The sequence below is a fragment of the Pantherophis guttatus genome, chromosome 4 (genome assembly GCF_059756535.1).
Source record: "Pantherophis guttatus breed Tessera chromosome 4, ASM5975653v1, whole genome shotgun sequence".
Classification (NCBI taxonomy): domain Eukaryota; kingdom Metazoa; phylum Chordata; class Lepidosauria; order Squamata; family Colubridae; genus Pantherophis; species Pantherophis guttatus.
This window is the reverse complement of record NC_142066.1, coordinates 110426046-110439648: the sequence shown is the minus strand read 5'-3', so window position 1 is coordinate 110439648 and position 13603 is coordinate 110426046. Positions and strand designations below refer to the sequence as shown.

The following is a 13603-nucleotide window of genomic DNA, read 5'->3' as shown; positions in this document are numbered from 1 at the left end:
GGGGTCCTGCCAGCATTAGGATCGCCCTTTTCCGCTTTGGTCCTAAAGCTCGACGACCCTTATATTGTATCCCAAATATCTAACTTTCCTTTTCACCAATTGAGCTTTCTTTCTTGATACCCAATAACCACACTCTAATAACAAATCTAACATTATCGTGCATTCATCTTAGTATTATCCCATCATAAATCCTCTGTCAGTCCTTTTGATCCAAACATCATCAACATATTACAGTATTGTGTCTCCTGGTTGTTGAGGCACATAATACTGTAAGCCTCTAGCTACCGCTATTCCAAACAATGTGGGGGAGGTCTTAAATCCCTGAGGCAGCCAAGTCCCAGTATATTGCATTTTCATTCCTGTATAAGGATTCTCCCACTCAAAATGCAAACAGTGGCTGGCTTACGGGGTCAGTGGGAATTGTAAAGAATGCATCCCTTAAATCAATAACAGAAAACCACTCAGCCTAGGGTGGAATTAAACTTAACAGGGTATATGGATTCGACACGGCCAGGTGTAAAGTTACCGTGCCTCCTGCTCTTTCTTCTCCACCTACAGCCCCCACAGCCTCCAAATCATCATCATCATCATCCTCCTCCTCTCCCTCACTCTGACTGCTACCTCTAGGCGAATGACTCCCCTTGACTTTTGACTTCACGCCAGGCTCACTCATACTCCTCTGATTTCCTCCTCCGCTCCCTCCAGCAGCCCTCTTACTTTTCCTGCCTGCTCAGATACACATAACCCGACTGTTTCAGCCCGACATTGCAATAAAACCTCAGCTTTTTCAACAGGGCTCTCACCCATTGATCAATATATTAAAATTGATCAGGATATTTATCCTGATTCACTACAATCACTCCCCACAACTTATCCACTGTTTCTTCCCTTAACCATCCCTGGGGGGGGGAGGTCAGCCCATCTCCCTTTGTGGCCACACATGTTTACATAAGAATTTTAATTGATCCTTTGATCCTTTCGGATAGGAAGGGTTGCTAAAATACTTGTCAAAACCTTTTAACATGCATGCCAACGGAGTATTTGGCACGCTCTGAACCCCACCCATTCTATCACACTGCCGTCGACTCATAGCCCCGGAAACTCACGGCCACTAACGAGAAATGCGACGGCTTAACCACCCACACAACCTGACATGGACTTCATTAGGGTAGCCACCCCGAGTCCGAGGGAGTGATCAGGTCCCTCTGTCTGCCTTCAAATGAGGCAGGTACAATTCTTTTACAATATACTCACTTAAAAACGCTCCCACTCCATAGATTCCTGGCCAGGAATTTGTTCAGACCACCTTTCCTGCACCGCAGGGTTCTTGGACTCGATCAGAGCTCCGTCGGTCCCATAGGGCTATCGCTGCTGTCTCCCGGAGATTTTATCCCTGTGGCGCCTGGAGAATGTTCAGGAGTGACTTCCCAATGGTCCCGAGGGGTCAAACGGCCCTCAGCGAAATATCGCCTTGCACCTAGTCCTGGCGGAATCGCCAGCTGTTATAGGAAAAATGACGGACTAGGTCAAGCTCTTCAATGCAGGAAAGAGTTTATTGCGCAAGGTTCAAACAGTCCAAAGACAGCGAAGGGTCTGAACAAAGATGGCTGATTTTGACCAGATATTTATACAGTATAAAGGCAAAGTTATTACGAAGAGTGCGACATTTCACCCGTAGAAGTTACCCTTTAATCTATCTCTAGCAAAGACATAACAGCCCTTTTCCCACAGGCTCAGGTTCTCAGCTCCGGAGCTCAAGACATAATAAAAGGAGATAAGGGGCACAAAGGCGCCTCACGAGCAGTAAAGAGGACAGTAAGGGAAGCAGTATTTCTTCTCTAGAATCTACATGACATTTGGGGTGTAATAAACATTAAACAACAGGATGTATTTATTTAGGGTCAGTTTGCCCCTTTTACAATTCTGTACCTATGTCAAATACCGTTTGTCATCTCAGCACCTTGGCACGGAAGAGGCACTTCTGTCTTGACCAAAGATTTGGATTTCTAATATTTGAGTCTTATTCCAATATCGAATCTTAGCCTGGCTCATACCCCCCTTTGTGACTCATCTGTTTATCCAGACGAGTCACACCATAGGTCCTTTTCCTGCTGGAGCCGTTTGTAATCCCACATAGCCATCACCTGAGCAGTTGTTTTACGTTCCACCAGCAAGGATAGACTTTTAGAAATAGTTTTAACAAACAGAGGTAAAATACATGGGAGAAAAATACACCCTGCAGCTATTAATCCCACCAGGCCAAAAATGGCCTGCAGGCCAGGTAACTTTGGCCACCATTCTGAAAACATGTCCTGTAAATTAAGGCCTTTCCATGTCTGGATTGGCACATGAGCTATTTTAACCATTTTGTCTGTTATCTCCTTAATAACCTTTCTGCTTTCATCAACTTCTATGCAGCAGTTAGTCAAATTAAACTTTCCACATACCCCTCCTTCCTTGGCCAACAAATAGTCTTGTTTTCACAGATTTTTCTCCTCAAATACATACAGAGACCAGAGGCTGAAGCTCTGTCCTGAGATACACTTCATTTCAAAAGTTCTGATATTAATCCAATATCATGCAATTTCTATCCTGTTGCAAAACTAACTGCAACTCAGTAAGCTTCTAGGTGTGCTGCTTGTCTGGATTGCAAGAAGGATAAGACATTTCAAGGACCTGCCAGGCTGCATACATATAGTAATATGTTTTCTGGTTGCCTGCCATCAATTAAGGAGAGTTGTAATAAGTTGTGCAGGTCTGTCTTAATCTATGTTAAATTCATGTGAAATGCTTCAGAGTTGGTTCATAGTGGTTGAACCAAGTTGCCAGATTCCAAATTACAAGTCTGAGTTACTGCCAAATAGAGATGGGGCAATTGATGTAAGTGCTTGAGAAATTAAGCTTGAATACATCCTAAATTTGAGCCAACTTTTTTCCAAACTGTAGATTGTATTTCCTTGAAATATTAAAGAGTTTGGGGACTGAATTACCTTTGTTTCTTCGTTAAAGTCGTAACTGTTAAAGGATACTTTTCTTTGAGACATTTCAGCTTCAAAAGATTTTTGAGGCTTAGTCTGTTGAAAAGCTTGAGAATATAATTAGCTAAAATGGAGGCAAGTGAAATTTAGCTGCCGGTGTTCAGTTCAGTGCTTGTGTTGCTATATGTTGTTGAAGAGAAGAATTCTTGAGTTAGCATAAGTATGCTTGTCTAAGGAAGCTTCTACCCCTTCACCCTTTAAGTATCAGCAACATTTCCATTTGCTTGAAAAAAAGAAAAAACCCAGGCATTGCTTGCAATGAATTTCTTGTTATTTCTGACCTAGACAAAATTGTGCATGTCTCTGTGTGTAGTGGAAGAGTGACTTTTACTTGCTTGAAGTATTGAAGAAAGAAAAGACTGTGTAGCTATAGATACAAATATTAACTGTCAGAACATAGGGCCAGCACAAGAGCAAAAGACTGGTTATAAAGGCAGATTAGCCTATGAGCAAGTTTATTTTTTGGTTTGCAGTACAGGAGTAAAGACTTAGATTTGAATAATTTAATCAACACAATTGAAATTAATTAAACTTAAAAAGCTCTTCTAGGGTATGAAATTAGAACTACTGTACTTAGAAATGCAAAAAAGAGCAAAGGAGATAAGTTTTAAACTTAACTTATGATTTTTTTTTACTTTTTTATTTTTTTGAGAGACTTTGTCATTCTTTCCCAATTTGGGGAATCTCAGCACTCTCAAACCATATATATTTTATTCATAGGGTCTGGAAATTTTCAAGGCATAATTTTTCTGACTTGATGGTATTGGTTATTATTAATATAATTAGTTCAGAAAAACAATTCCATCTTAAAATATCTATTTTCTTCTTAATATATATTCTAATTATTTTTACATTTTTCTCTCTTAACTATTATACTGTGCATGCCCCAACATGGCGGTGCTGACCTGAGTCGCTGTCGGGATGGGCAGCATTTTTGATGTTTCGGGGTCTCCTGGGGCTGCCAGGACCATCGGCAGCCCCACCCCCGCTTGGGAGAGTTCCTCCTCAACCTGTTGAGGGCTTTTTTGCCCTCCGAAATGTCTGAGGTGAGGGGAAGTGAAAAAAGAATGCCGCGGGAGGCTGCAGGATGCCACAAAGTGCCGCGCAAGGAGGATTAGGGAGGCTGGCCTGCAGCGATGCCGGTTTCTTCCCTGCTCACTGGGCAGTGGCAGGTGACGACGTGGCAATACCGACGGTGCTGACAGTGGATTGAGGGTGGTCTGGCACTGTCGGTGGAGTTGCGGAGTTGCGGCAGCAATGGTGGCCACCAAGCAGAGATTGGGAGGGGATGATAGCTGGATGAAGATGGCTGCGAAATGGGTGAGGTGGATGGCTCTGGGATGGGGCCTCTCCTCCCCCCACCCCCTTCTTTCTGGCCCTGTTATCGGCCTGGGGGTCAGTCTTCCCTCTCCTCCCTTCACCCTCCCCCCCTTTTGTGTACATCTATCCTCCTACGGAACGGCTGGGCTGCTTTTATTTGTACCCCGCTTCAAATCAAATCAAATTGAATTATTCCCATTGAAACTCCCTGGCAGATGGGGACTTGGACAGTATTGTGTGGACCCTGAGGGAGCTGGCTGCTATGAACCATCTATCACCAGAGGGGATGATAGCATCAAATTCCCTGCCTTTGGACATCTGGCTGGCCACTGTGAGAGGGTGGCCGGGAAACTTTTTTCCCTCTGAGTGACTGTATAAATCGACTCCTTCCGCTGCTGTGAGAGAGCAGGGGATCTTCTGTCTTAGGACTCTGTTGGACCCTCCCAAACTGCCTTCCCATTCTGGTCTTATTGGATGTACTCGGCGGCGGAGCTATGTGCACTGCGAGACTCCCCCCTCTCGCAGGTTTGGCCCTCCACTCTATCGAGGATCTACCTTGATGACAGGTTTTGGAACCCCGAGAGGTGGCATGGTGCGAGAAGGGGGTTGAGGGACTTCTTGACTAAGATTTTAGATAGTATTTTAAGGGGTTCTGGGAGGGATAATTTATGGGGGGGGGTTGGGACTAGCCCGGCGAGGGATGGCGTTACATGGGATGTGCGGTCTGGGATTAAGGAGGGGGCCAGTGTCCATACTGTGGAGGGTTGTTCCATCGGTACTGTGGTTGGGAGGGGCAGATATGGCGGCAGCAGGGGGCCATATGTTCGGGGAGCGCATACTCGCTATCTTCAAGCGATTGCGCACTCCACCCCCAAGGCTCCTCTTGTTCCCTGGGTAGTCCAGATCCTCAGGGCCCGGGTTTTTGGCTGATGCTGTGCAATGCCAGGTCCATGGTAAATAAAGCCCCCCTCATTTGTGATCTCATACAGGAGGGGGGTGCGGACCTGGCGGGTGTTACAGAGACCTGGTTGGGGCAGGAGGAGAGGGTCCCCCTCATTGAACTGTGTCCACCAGGTTTCTGCGTGTTCCATCGGCCGAGGGCTCAGGGTAGGGGTGGTGGGGTGGCGGTTATTATTAAAGAAGATCTGAGTCCAAGGAAGGCCACTGTTCCTCAGATAGCTGAATGTGAGTCCCTCCTTGTGAAGTGGGGTCGTGGGGTTCAGATGGGCCTGCTGACTGCGTACCTGGCTCCCTGCCACGTAGCAGCAGCCCTGCCCGAGCTGCTCGATGTGATAGCTGGGGTGGTGGTGGATACCCCCAGACTTATGGTTATGGGGGATTTTAACCTGCCGTCTGTCGGCGAGACGTCGAAAGTGGCTCGGGAGTTCATGGCTTCCATGACGGCTATGGACCTGACCCAGGTAGTTCATGGCCCGACGCACACAGGGGGACTCACTCTGGACCTGATTTTTGTCTCAGGTCAGTGGCTGAATGATCTAGATATAGGGGATGTAGTCATCGAACCCTTGTCATGGTCTGATTATTCACTCCTCCAACTGGATTTCTGTACTGCTGCCCCCCGCCGCAGGGAAGCGGAACCGGTTAGGTGGTTCCGCCCCAGGCGCCTGATGGATCTGGATGGATTCCAGAGGGAGCTTGGGTCATTTCCTGAGATTCTGGCTCACGATTCGACCAAGGACCTGGTAGCCGCCTGGGATAGGGCGGCCGCTGGAGCCTTGGATCACATCGTGCCTTTGCAGACTCTGACCCGGTGCCGATCCCATGTGGCTTCCTGGTTCTCCGAGGAGCTCAGGGAAATGAAGCGCTGGAAAAGACGTCTAGAGAGCAGTTGGAAGGCCAGCCGATCCGAATCCGACCGGACACTGGTGAGGTCTCATATTAAGACCTACCTAGTGGCGATAAAAGCGGCGAAATCTGAGTATTTCTCCGCTCTTATCGTGTCATCAGATAATCGCCCAGCCACCCTGTTTAGGGTGTCCCGTTCCCTACTCCATCAGGGAGCGAGGGACGATCCCTTACACGGAAGAGCTGAGGATTTTGTGCAATATCTGTATGACAAAATCGCTCAGATTCGGACCCCCGAGCAGGGGAAGAAGGGGGAGAGAAGAGCAGAAGGGTCTGGGTAGAACTCCCCTAGACCCCCAGGTTTTTCTTTCTAAGCCTGGGGTTTGCAGGGTGAGAGCTCCCTGAAAGCCAATCAGTTGCTCCGGATCCGGGATGAGTCTGCTTTATGCAGACCAAGGCGTTCGTGACCACACCAGCAACACAATTTTAAGGATTACAAAAATTTTGACCATGGATGCTGGCAGAGCAAACTCAGGAGAACAAAAAAATGCAAGTATTTTGAAACTCTGTTTAAAAGGAGAAGAAATGGCGCCTGAGGGTATGGAGACAAGGGCTGGAAGATTACTGCTGGGTGAGTCAGCAAACTCACAAGGTGTGACTGTAAAGGGCTTTCAAGAACTTTTAAACTTCTTTACTTCTGCTCTTTTGGAATCAATTAATAGAACTTTTCAAAAATATAATTTGCAGCATAACAGGGATTTGCTGGTCGGGAAAGAGGCAGAAATTATCCAGCCTATTTTGGAAAACAAGTCGTTAAGACAAAGAACCTTAAGATGGAGGTTGACGGCGAAACAAAAGACTTGGCAGAGGTTTCTATACAACTAATTGAAAAGCAACAAGTAGATTCTTTATTGCTAACTGATAAATCTTATCGTGACAATTTTTGGTTCTACAGACAAAGGAATGGATTGATCGACCATACAAGCAAGAAGAGTCGATATGGGGGTTTCAAACCAGAGGAAATAAATGTAAGAAGGGAACGGGTTTTAAAGATTTTAAAGATACATCAATCTCAAATTAAAATTCAAAAACTCTCCAAAATAAAAGCAGAGGGAAAGAAGAAGGACTGGAAAAAATATAGAAAGAAAGGAATGAAGAATGTTTTATTGATGTATTAAGATTTTAAAATGTTTGAATCTTGAGAATAAAAGCAGGAGGAAGAAAGGAAGAAGAGTAAAATAGTTAATTAAAATTTAATGGATAGTTTCCTGAAGGTTGTGAATTTATATTCTGAGAAACGAAGTAAGAATATTTTATTGATGTATTAAGAGATTTTTAGAATGTTTAATATGAGATTTTAGTATTTTAAATGTTGAAATAGAATGGTGTTTGAGGGTTTGAATGAAATTTATTAGTGTTTGTTAATGTTTCTAAAACTCTAAAAGTTATTGGATTATATGCTAAGAAAAAGGCTTTTATACTTAGGAAGAAAGAATTTAATTTAATTGATTTTCAGAATTTATAAAGGAGGGAGTTAAAGTGTGTGAGGGAGATTTGAATCTTGCAGTAAATTAGAATATTTTAGCATATGTTTGTTAAATGTTATACCCTGTTTTTGCTCTGGGAAGTCGGGGGTGGGGGGTGGGGAGTGAGGGTTGAAGGTTGGGTTAGGATATAAAACGGAGAGACAGATAATTGTATTAACAGATAAGTGAATGTGAGGGAAATGTTACATTAAATGAAATGAAAAGATGTACTTAGATGATACAATGAATGATTGATTATATATTGTATATTTGTTTGTTCATAAAATAAACTTTTTTCTTAAAAAAAATCGCTCAGATTCGGGAAGGATTGGACTCTGACTGGGTAGTTTCAGGCAGGGTGATGGAGGCGGGCCTTGAGAATGTCATTTGGGAGGAGTTTGACCCTGTGGCTCCCGAGGACGTGGACAGGATTCTGGGCAGGCTTAGCGCGGCCACATGTTTACTGGACCTGTGTTCCTCCTGGTTGGTACTGGCCTCCCGGGAGGTTACACGAGGCTGGCTCCAGGGGATTGTCAATGCTTCTCTGAGTGAGGGTAACTTCCCCGCCACCTTGAAGCAGTGGTGAGGCCCCTCCTCAAGAAGCCTTCCCTGGACCCAGCTGTATTAGCAAATTATCGTCCTGTCTCCAAACTTTGCTTTGTGGCGAAGGTTGTTGAGAGTGTGGTGGTGCGACAGTTTCCCCGGTTCCTGGAGGAAATGGTTTATCTAGATCCGTTCCAGTCGGGTTTCAGGCCTGGGCACAGCACGGAAACGGCATTGGTCGCGTTGGTGGATGATCTCTGGAGGACTCGGGACAGGGGTTGTTCCTCTGTCCTGGTCCTATTAGATCTCTCGGCGGCTTTTGATATCATCAACCATGGTATCATGCTCCGCTGACTGGAGGGGTTGGGGATAGGGGGACCGTGTTGCGGTTGTTCTCCTCCTTCCTCTCCGACTGGTCACAGTTCGTGTTGACAGGGGGGCAGAGATCGACCTCGAGGCGCCTTGTGTGTGGGGTGCCGCAAGGGTCGGTTCTCTCACCCCTTCTGTTCAACATTTATGTGAAGCCGCTGGGTGAGATCATCTGTGGTTTCAGGGTGAAGTGTCATCTGTACGCTGATGATACTCAGCTGTACATCTCCCCCCCGGACCACCCCAACGATGCCCTTGATGTGATGTCCTGGTGCCTGGAGGCCGTGCGGATCTGAATGGGGAGAAACAGGCTCAGGCTCAACCCGTCCAGACTGAGTGGCTGTGGCTTCCGGCATCCCAATATAGTCAGTTGGTACCATCGCTGACTTTTGGGGGTGAGTCGTTGGCCCCCACAGAGAGGGCTCGCAACTTGGGTGTCCTCCTGGATACACAGCTGTCTTTGGAAGAGCATATGATGGCTGTAGCCAGGAGGGCTTTTTATCAGGTTTGCCTGATCCACCAGTTGCGTCCTTTTTGGATCGGGATGCCTTACGCATGGTCACTCATGCCCTTGTCACGTCCCGCTTGGATACTGTAATGCTCTCTACATGGGGCTCCCCTTGAGGAACACCCGGAGGCTCCAACTGGTCCAGAATGCAGCCGCGCGGGTGATGATGGGGGCGACTCGACACTCCCATGTAACACCTCTCCTGTGCGAGCTGCACTGGCTCCCAGTGGTCTTCCGGGTGCGTGTCAAGGTATTGGTTACCACCTTTAGAGTGCTCCATGGCTTAGGGCCTGGGTATTTACGAGACCACCTTCTGCCGCCAGTAGCCTCCCACCGACCAGTACGCTCCCACAGAGAGGGACTCCTCAGGGTTCCGTCGGCCAAACAATGTCGGCTGGCGGCCCCCAGGGGGAGAGCCTTCTCTGTGGGGGCACCGACTCTCTGGAACGAGTTGCCCCCGGAGATACGGCGGATCCCGGATCTTTGTACTTTCTGCCGTGCCTTAAAGATGTTTTTGTTTCATCAAGCTGGGCTGACCTGACCATATTTTTTAAGTTGTTTTAATTTTAAATTGCTAAATTATGGGTTTTTAAATATTTATTTATTTATTTATTTTCCAGATTTCTATACCGCCTTCTCCTTTCAGACTCAGGGCGGTGAACAGCCAAGTAAAACACTTTATACACAAAAGTTAAAATAGATTTAAAATAATTAAATAATTTGGCCCATAATTTAAAACATTTCAATTTAAAACCAATTTCAAATTTTAAAAACCCATCATAAAATCAGGACAGCCCGGCTAACTGAAAGAAGTAGATTTTAAGGGCCCAACGAAAAGTCCGGAGGTCTGGGATCACTTGTATCTCTGGGGGTAGATTGTTCCAGAGGATAGGTGCCACCACAGAGAAGGCTCTCCTCCTGGGGGTCGCCAGCCGACATTGTCTGGCCAACGGCACCCTGAGGAGGCCCTCTCTGTGGGAGCGAAGTGGCCGGTGGGAGGCAATTGGTGGCAGAAGACGGTCCCGTAAGTACCCCGGCCCTAGGCCATGGAGCGCTTTAAACATGATCACCAACACCTTGACGCGCACCCGGAAGTCCACCGGAAGCCAATGCAGCTCACGCAGAAGAGGAGTCACATTGGAGCGCCCCGTCGCTCCCATAATCCCATAATATGGGGGTGTTTTAACTGTGGGCCAAATTAATTTAATTGGTTTTTAATATTGTTTTAATTTTTGTATTTTCTGTATTTTATCTGCTGGCTGTTCACGCCCCGAGTCCTTCAGGAGAAGGGCGGTATACAAACTAACTAACTAACTAACTAACTAACTAACTAACTAACTAACTAACTAACTAACTAAATATCTGCTACAAATAAATACTTTCTCTTTATTGTAAGTAAATATTTTACAAAAAAGGATGTGTCTGAATATGTGGTAATTAACTAGCACAATTATATCTGTATTTTAAAATGTAATATTTTATTGTATTGCTGGCAAAACATAAACCAAACCCAAAGCATAACTTTCATTCTTCATTTCTTTAAATGTGTCCAACACTAATGACTATTGATTTTCAATTTTGCTACAATTACAAGTAAGTGTGATGAGTTGCAGATAAAAAGTAATAAACCATAGAATTCTGTTTCATGTTTGTCTGTAGTTCTTTGCGTGATCGATATTAATTGTCCCATTGAAACTAACTGCTGTATCAAATAACAGTAAATCAAAGGAATGTGCTTACAAATTATTTATTGAAAGGTTTAATTGTTCACTGTGGTCCAGTTTATCTGAGGAAACAATAGAATGTAGTTGTTCAACAAACCAATGTGTAAATACTAAACTGTCATGCATACCTCCAACTCACAGATTTTATATGCAGAGATCATAAATAAATACCTCAGCATTAAAAGCAACAACAGCAGCTAGTCAGGTGTCCTTGAAGCCCTGCAGCAGCCATGTATCACTATGCTCAATATTAAACTGAATGTTCTCCTTTGTAATAAGATTTTATATGACACAACTGATCAATGCAGCAACAAACAAACATTCTGCAGAGGTGGGCAGGGATCATGAACAAAGACTGTTTGGAAAGGGATTTTTCTTTGTTTTTAAATAACGTTGAACGTATTTAAATGTTTCTTAAACACCAATGAGAAAGTGTTTTGGTCAGAGGAACTTTGAGGGCTGTAAAGAATGAGAATTAGGCTCCAGGTTTTTCATCTCTGGCTGAGGTAGAATGCTGCACCCCATAATTGCAATCTATTATCTATTTTATTTATTTATTAAATTTCTATACTACCGAACTCACCGAAATGACAACAATTAGTATACAATTGTTCTTATGGATCAAAGCAAGGCAGTAATATTCTAGGCTGATTTTCTATTTGTTACCCTGTTTCCTCCAAAATAAGATATCCCCTGATAATAAGCCCAATGGGCTTTTGAACGCATGGCAATAAGGCCAAGTGCTTATTTCAGGGTTCAAAAAAATGTAAGACAGGATCTTATTTTCAGGGAAACACGGTATACACTTGATTACACAGGGTTATTAAGGACTTTTAATATTGTTTTACTAGACAAACTCTCAGGTATGTGTACTGTAAATGAATTTTTTTACAGTTTACAATGTATATATCTTAAATTTCCCTAATATGGCACCCTCGGAATAGATTGGGAGTATAGACCCCCAAATGCCAAATATTCTTCATGTGAATGCACAACCTGAGGCCTTATATCCACATGCCCTTGTTGGGTTCTCAGACAGTTTCAAAAATTATTTTGATTTGTAATATGATAGCAAGGGAAACTGTTAAATATTTGAGAAGAGACTAGCACTAAGATTTATATACCACTTCACAGTGCTTTACAGCCCTCTCTAAGTGGTTTACAGAGTCAGCATATTGCCCCAACAATCTGGGTCCTCACTAGAGGCTAATCAGATTAACAGTATTTAATTTTAATGATACTTAATAATAAGTAAAAAAACTTAGTTTTTGCCTTAACACAGCTGTTAAATAAATAATAGATAATGTTAGCACATAACTGAAAGGCATGTCTGGTTGCGTCCTGGCAGAAGTTGCATATAAAAGAAATAAATTATATTATTATCAATAGATATCTTTTATATTTGAATGTGGGCCTTCTGCAATCAAAGTAAGCATTCTAATAATTTTGAGAGTATTCAGTAAGAGAAACAGTGAAAATTATGGAGACTCATTTCAGAAAATCATGCCACTGAATCTCAGAACTAATAAGTAGTCTTTTGAAATAATGAAAATAATTTGATTTTTCTGTGCTATACAATTCAAAACAAATTGCCAGTTTCTAAGAAATATAAGGACAATTAATACATTTCTGTTTCATATTGAGATAAGCTTATTTGTATGAACAGAGAAAACATAAAATAGCTATATAAATTTTTTTTTAATAATATACAGATAGTTGTTGACTTATGATCAGTCAGTTAATGGCTACTGAAAGTTGTGGCAGACTTCTTCCCCCCCTCAAAAAACCTACTTATGACCTTTCCCCAAAGCGGGAAGAAGCAGAGCATTGGGAGTCTTGGAGGGAAGCCCTTGCGAGGCTTAGGACAGGTGTGCCTGAGCCTTGTTATTTCTCCAAGTTTCTCCATTACAGTTGAGGCACCCCATGCTCTGGGTAATGACCTGTGTGTTTGTTTATTGGCCACATCAGGGAGAGCAGGGGAATCATTAAGTGAGGCCATCTTGCTTAACAGACATAATGGCATTCAAACATAATTGCTCCATTACAGTTGAATGTCAAAGACTGTCTCTGTATTACATTGTAATATATTTTGTTCAGAGAACAACAGCTGCAGGTTTGAAGCTTTCATAATTAACTTTTGACAATAGTGATGGTAAAAGTAGTAGTAATAGTAGTAGTAGTAGTATAGTAATAGTAGTAGTAGTTTAGGCAATTGGGGGGGGAAGTATAATGAAAAACTTGCTAGTTCTAATTATAAAAGATAACATATCATTCAGTCTAATGAGTATACTCAGTTACATTTTTTTCATCCTATGGAGAAAAATACAAGTTGCATCTCTTAGATTAATTTAGGCATAACTCACTTAAATAATTTTGCTAGTTTCCTAATGACCCTTTCCAATAGGAATACATAGGAAGGTATATACATCAATTAACACACATCAATACATCTGGGATATCCCAATTAATTGGGACACACTGTAGTTTTGAGAGATATGATTCTAAATTGTAAATAATTCTAGTTATTAAGTCAGTGCATTAATTTTAAGATTTAACTTTGATGCAAAGTTTTAAGTTTCTTTAATTACAGCAACATAAAATTGACAAATAAAATGTTACATAAATATTACTTTAAAAAATCAATTATATTACTTATTATTATAACACTGGAGTTTTAGTCTGTTCACTTGGACAGTGAACAGTGTTCACACTGTTCATTTGTCTGCTATTGGACAAATGTGTAATAAATTAAAGGCATTAAACCTACCA

General features: G+C 43.1%; 2 protein-coding genes across 17 annotated transcripts in view; both read left to right on the top strand.

The window, feature by feature from the left end:
- The window catches only part of RARB (retinoic acid receptor beta), a 559406-nt gene that overhangs the window by 368685 nt on the left and 177118 nt on the right, over nucleotides 1–13603 (top strand). The window lies entirely within an intron of this gene.
- LOC148114298 (uncharacterized) lies at nucleotides 5228–6631 on the top strand. Its single transcript, XM_087891584.1, has 2 exons — nucleotides 5228–6352; nucleotides 6554–6631. The coding sequence occupies exons 1-2, from the start codon at nucleotides 5288–5290 to the stop codon at nucleotides 6629–6631; spliced, it is 1143 nt and encodes a 380-aa protein (XP_087747710.1). The 5' UTR covers nucleotides 5228–5287.

What these genes read in the sequence shown, in the direction of transcription:
- LOC148114298 (XM_087891584.1), top strand. Translation starts at nt 5,288, where the DNA reads ATGCTGTGCAATGCCAGGTCCATGGTAAATAAAGCCCCCCTCATTTGT. An exon ending in GCCCAGCCACCCTGTTTAGG is followed by an intron (nt 6,353 to 6,553) that starts GTGTCCCGTTCC and finishes TGGGGTTTGCAG; the next exon opens with GGTGAGAGCTCCCTGAAAGC.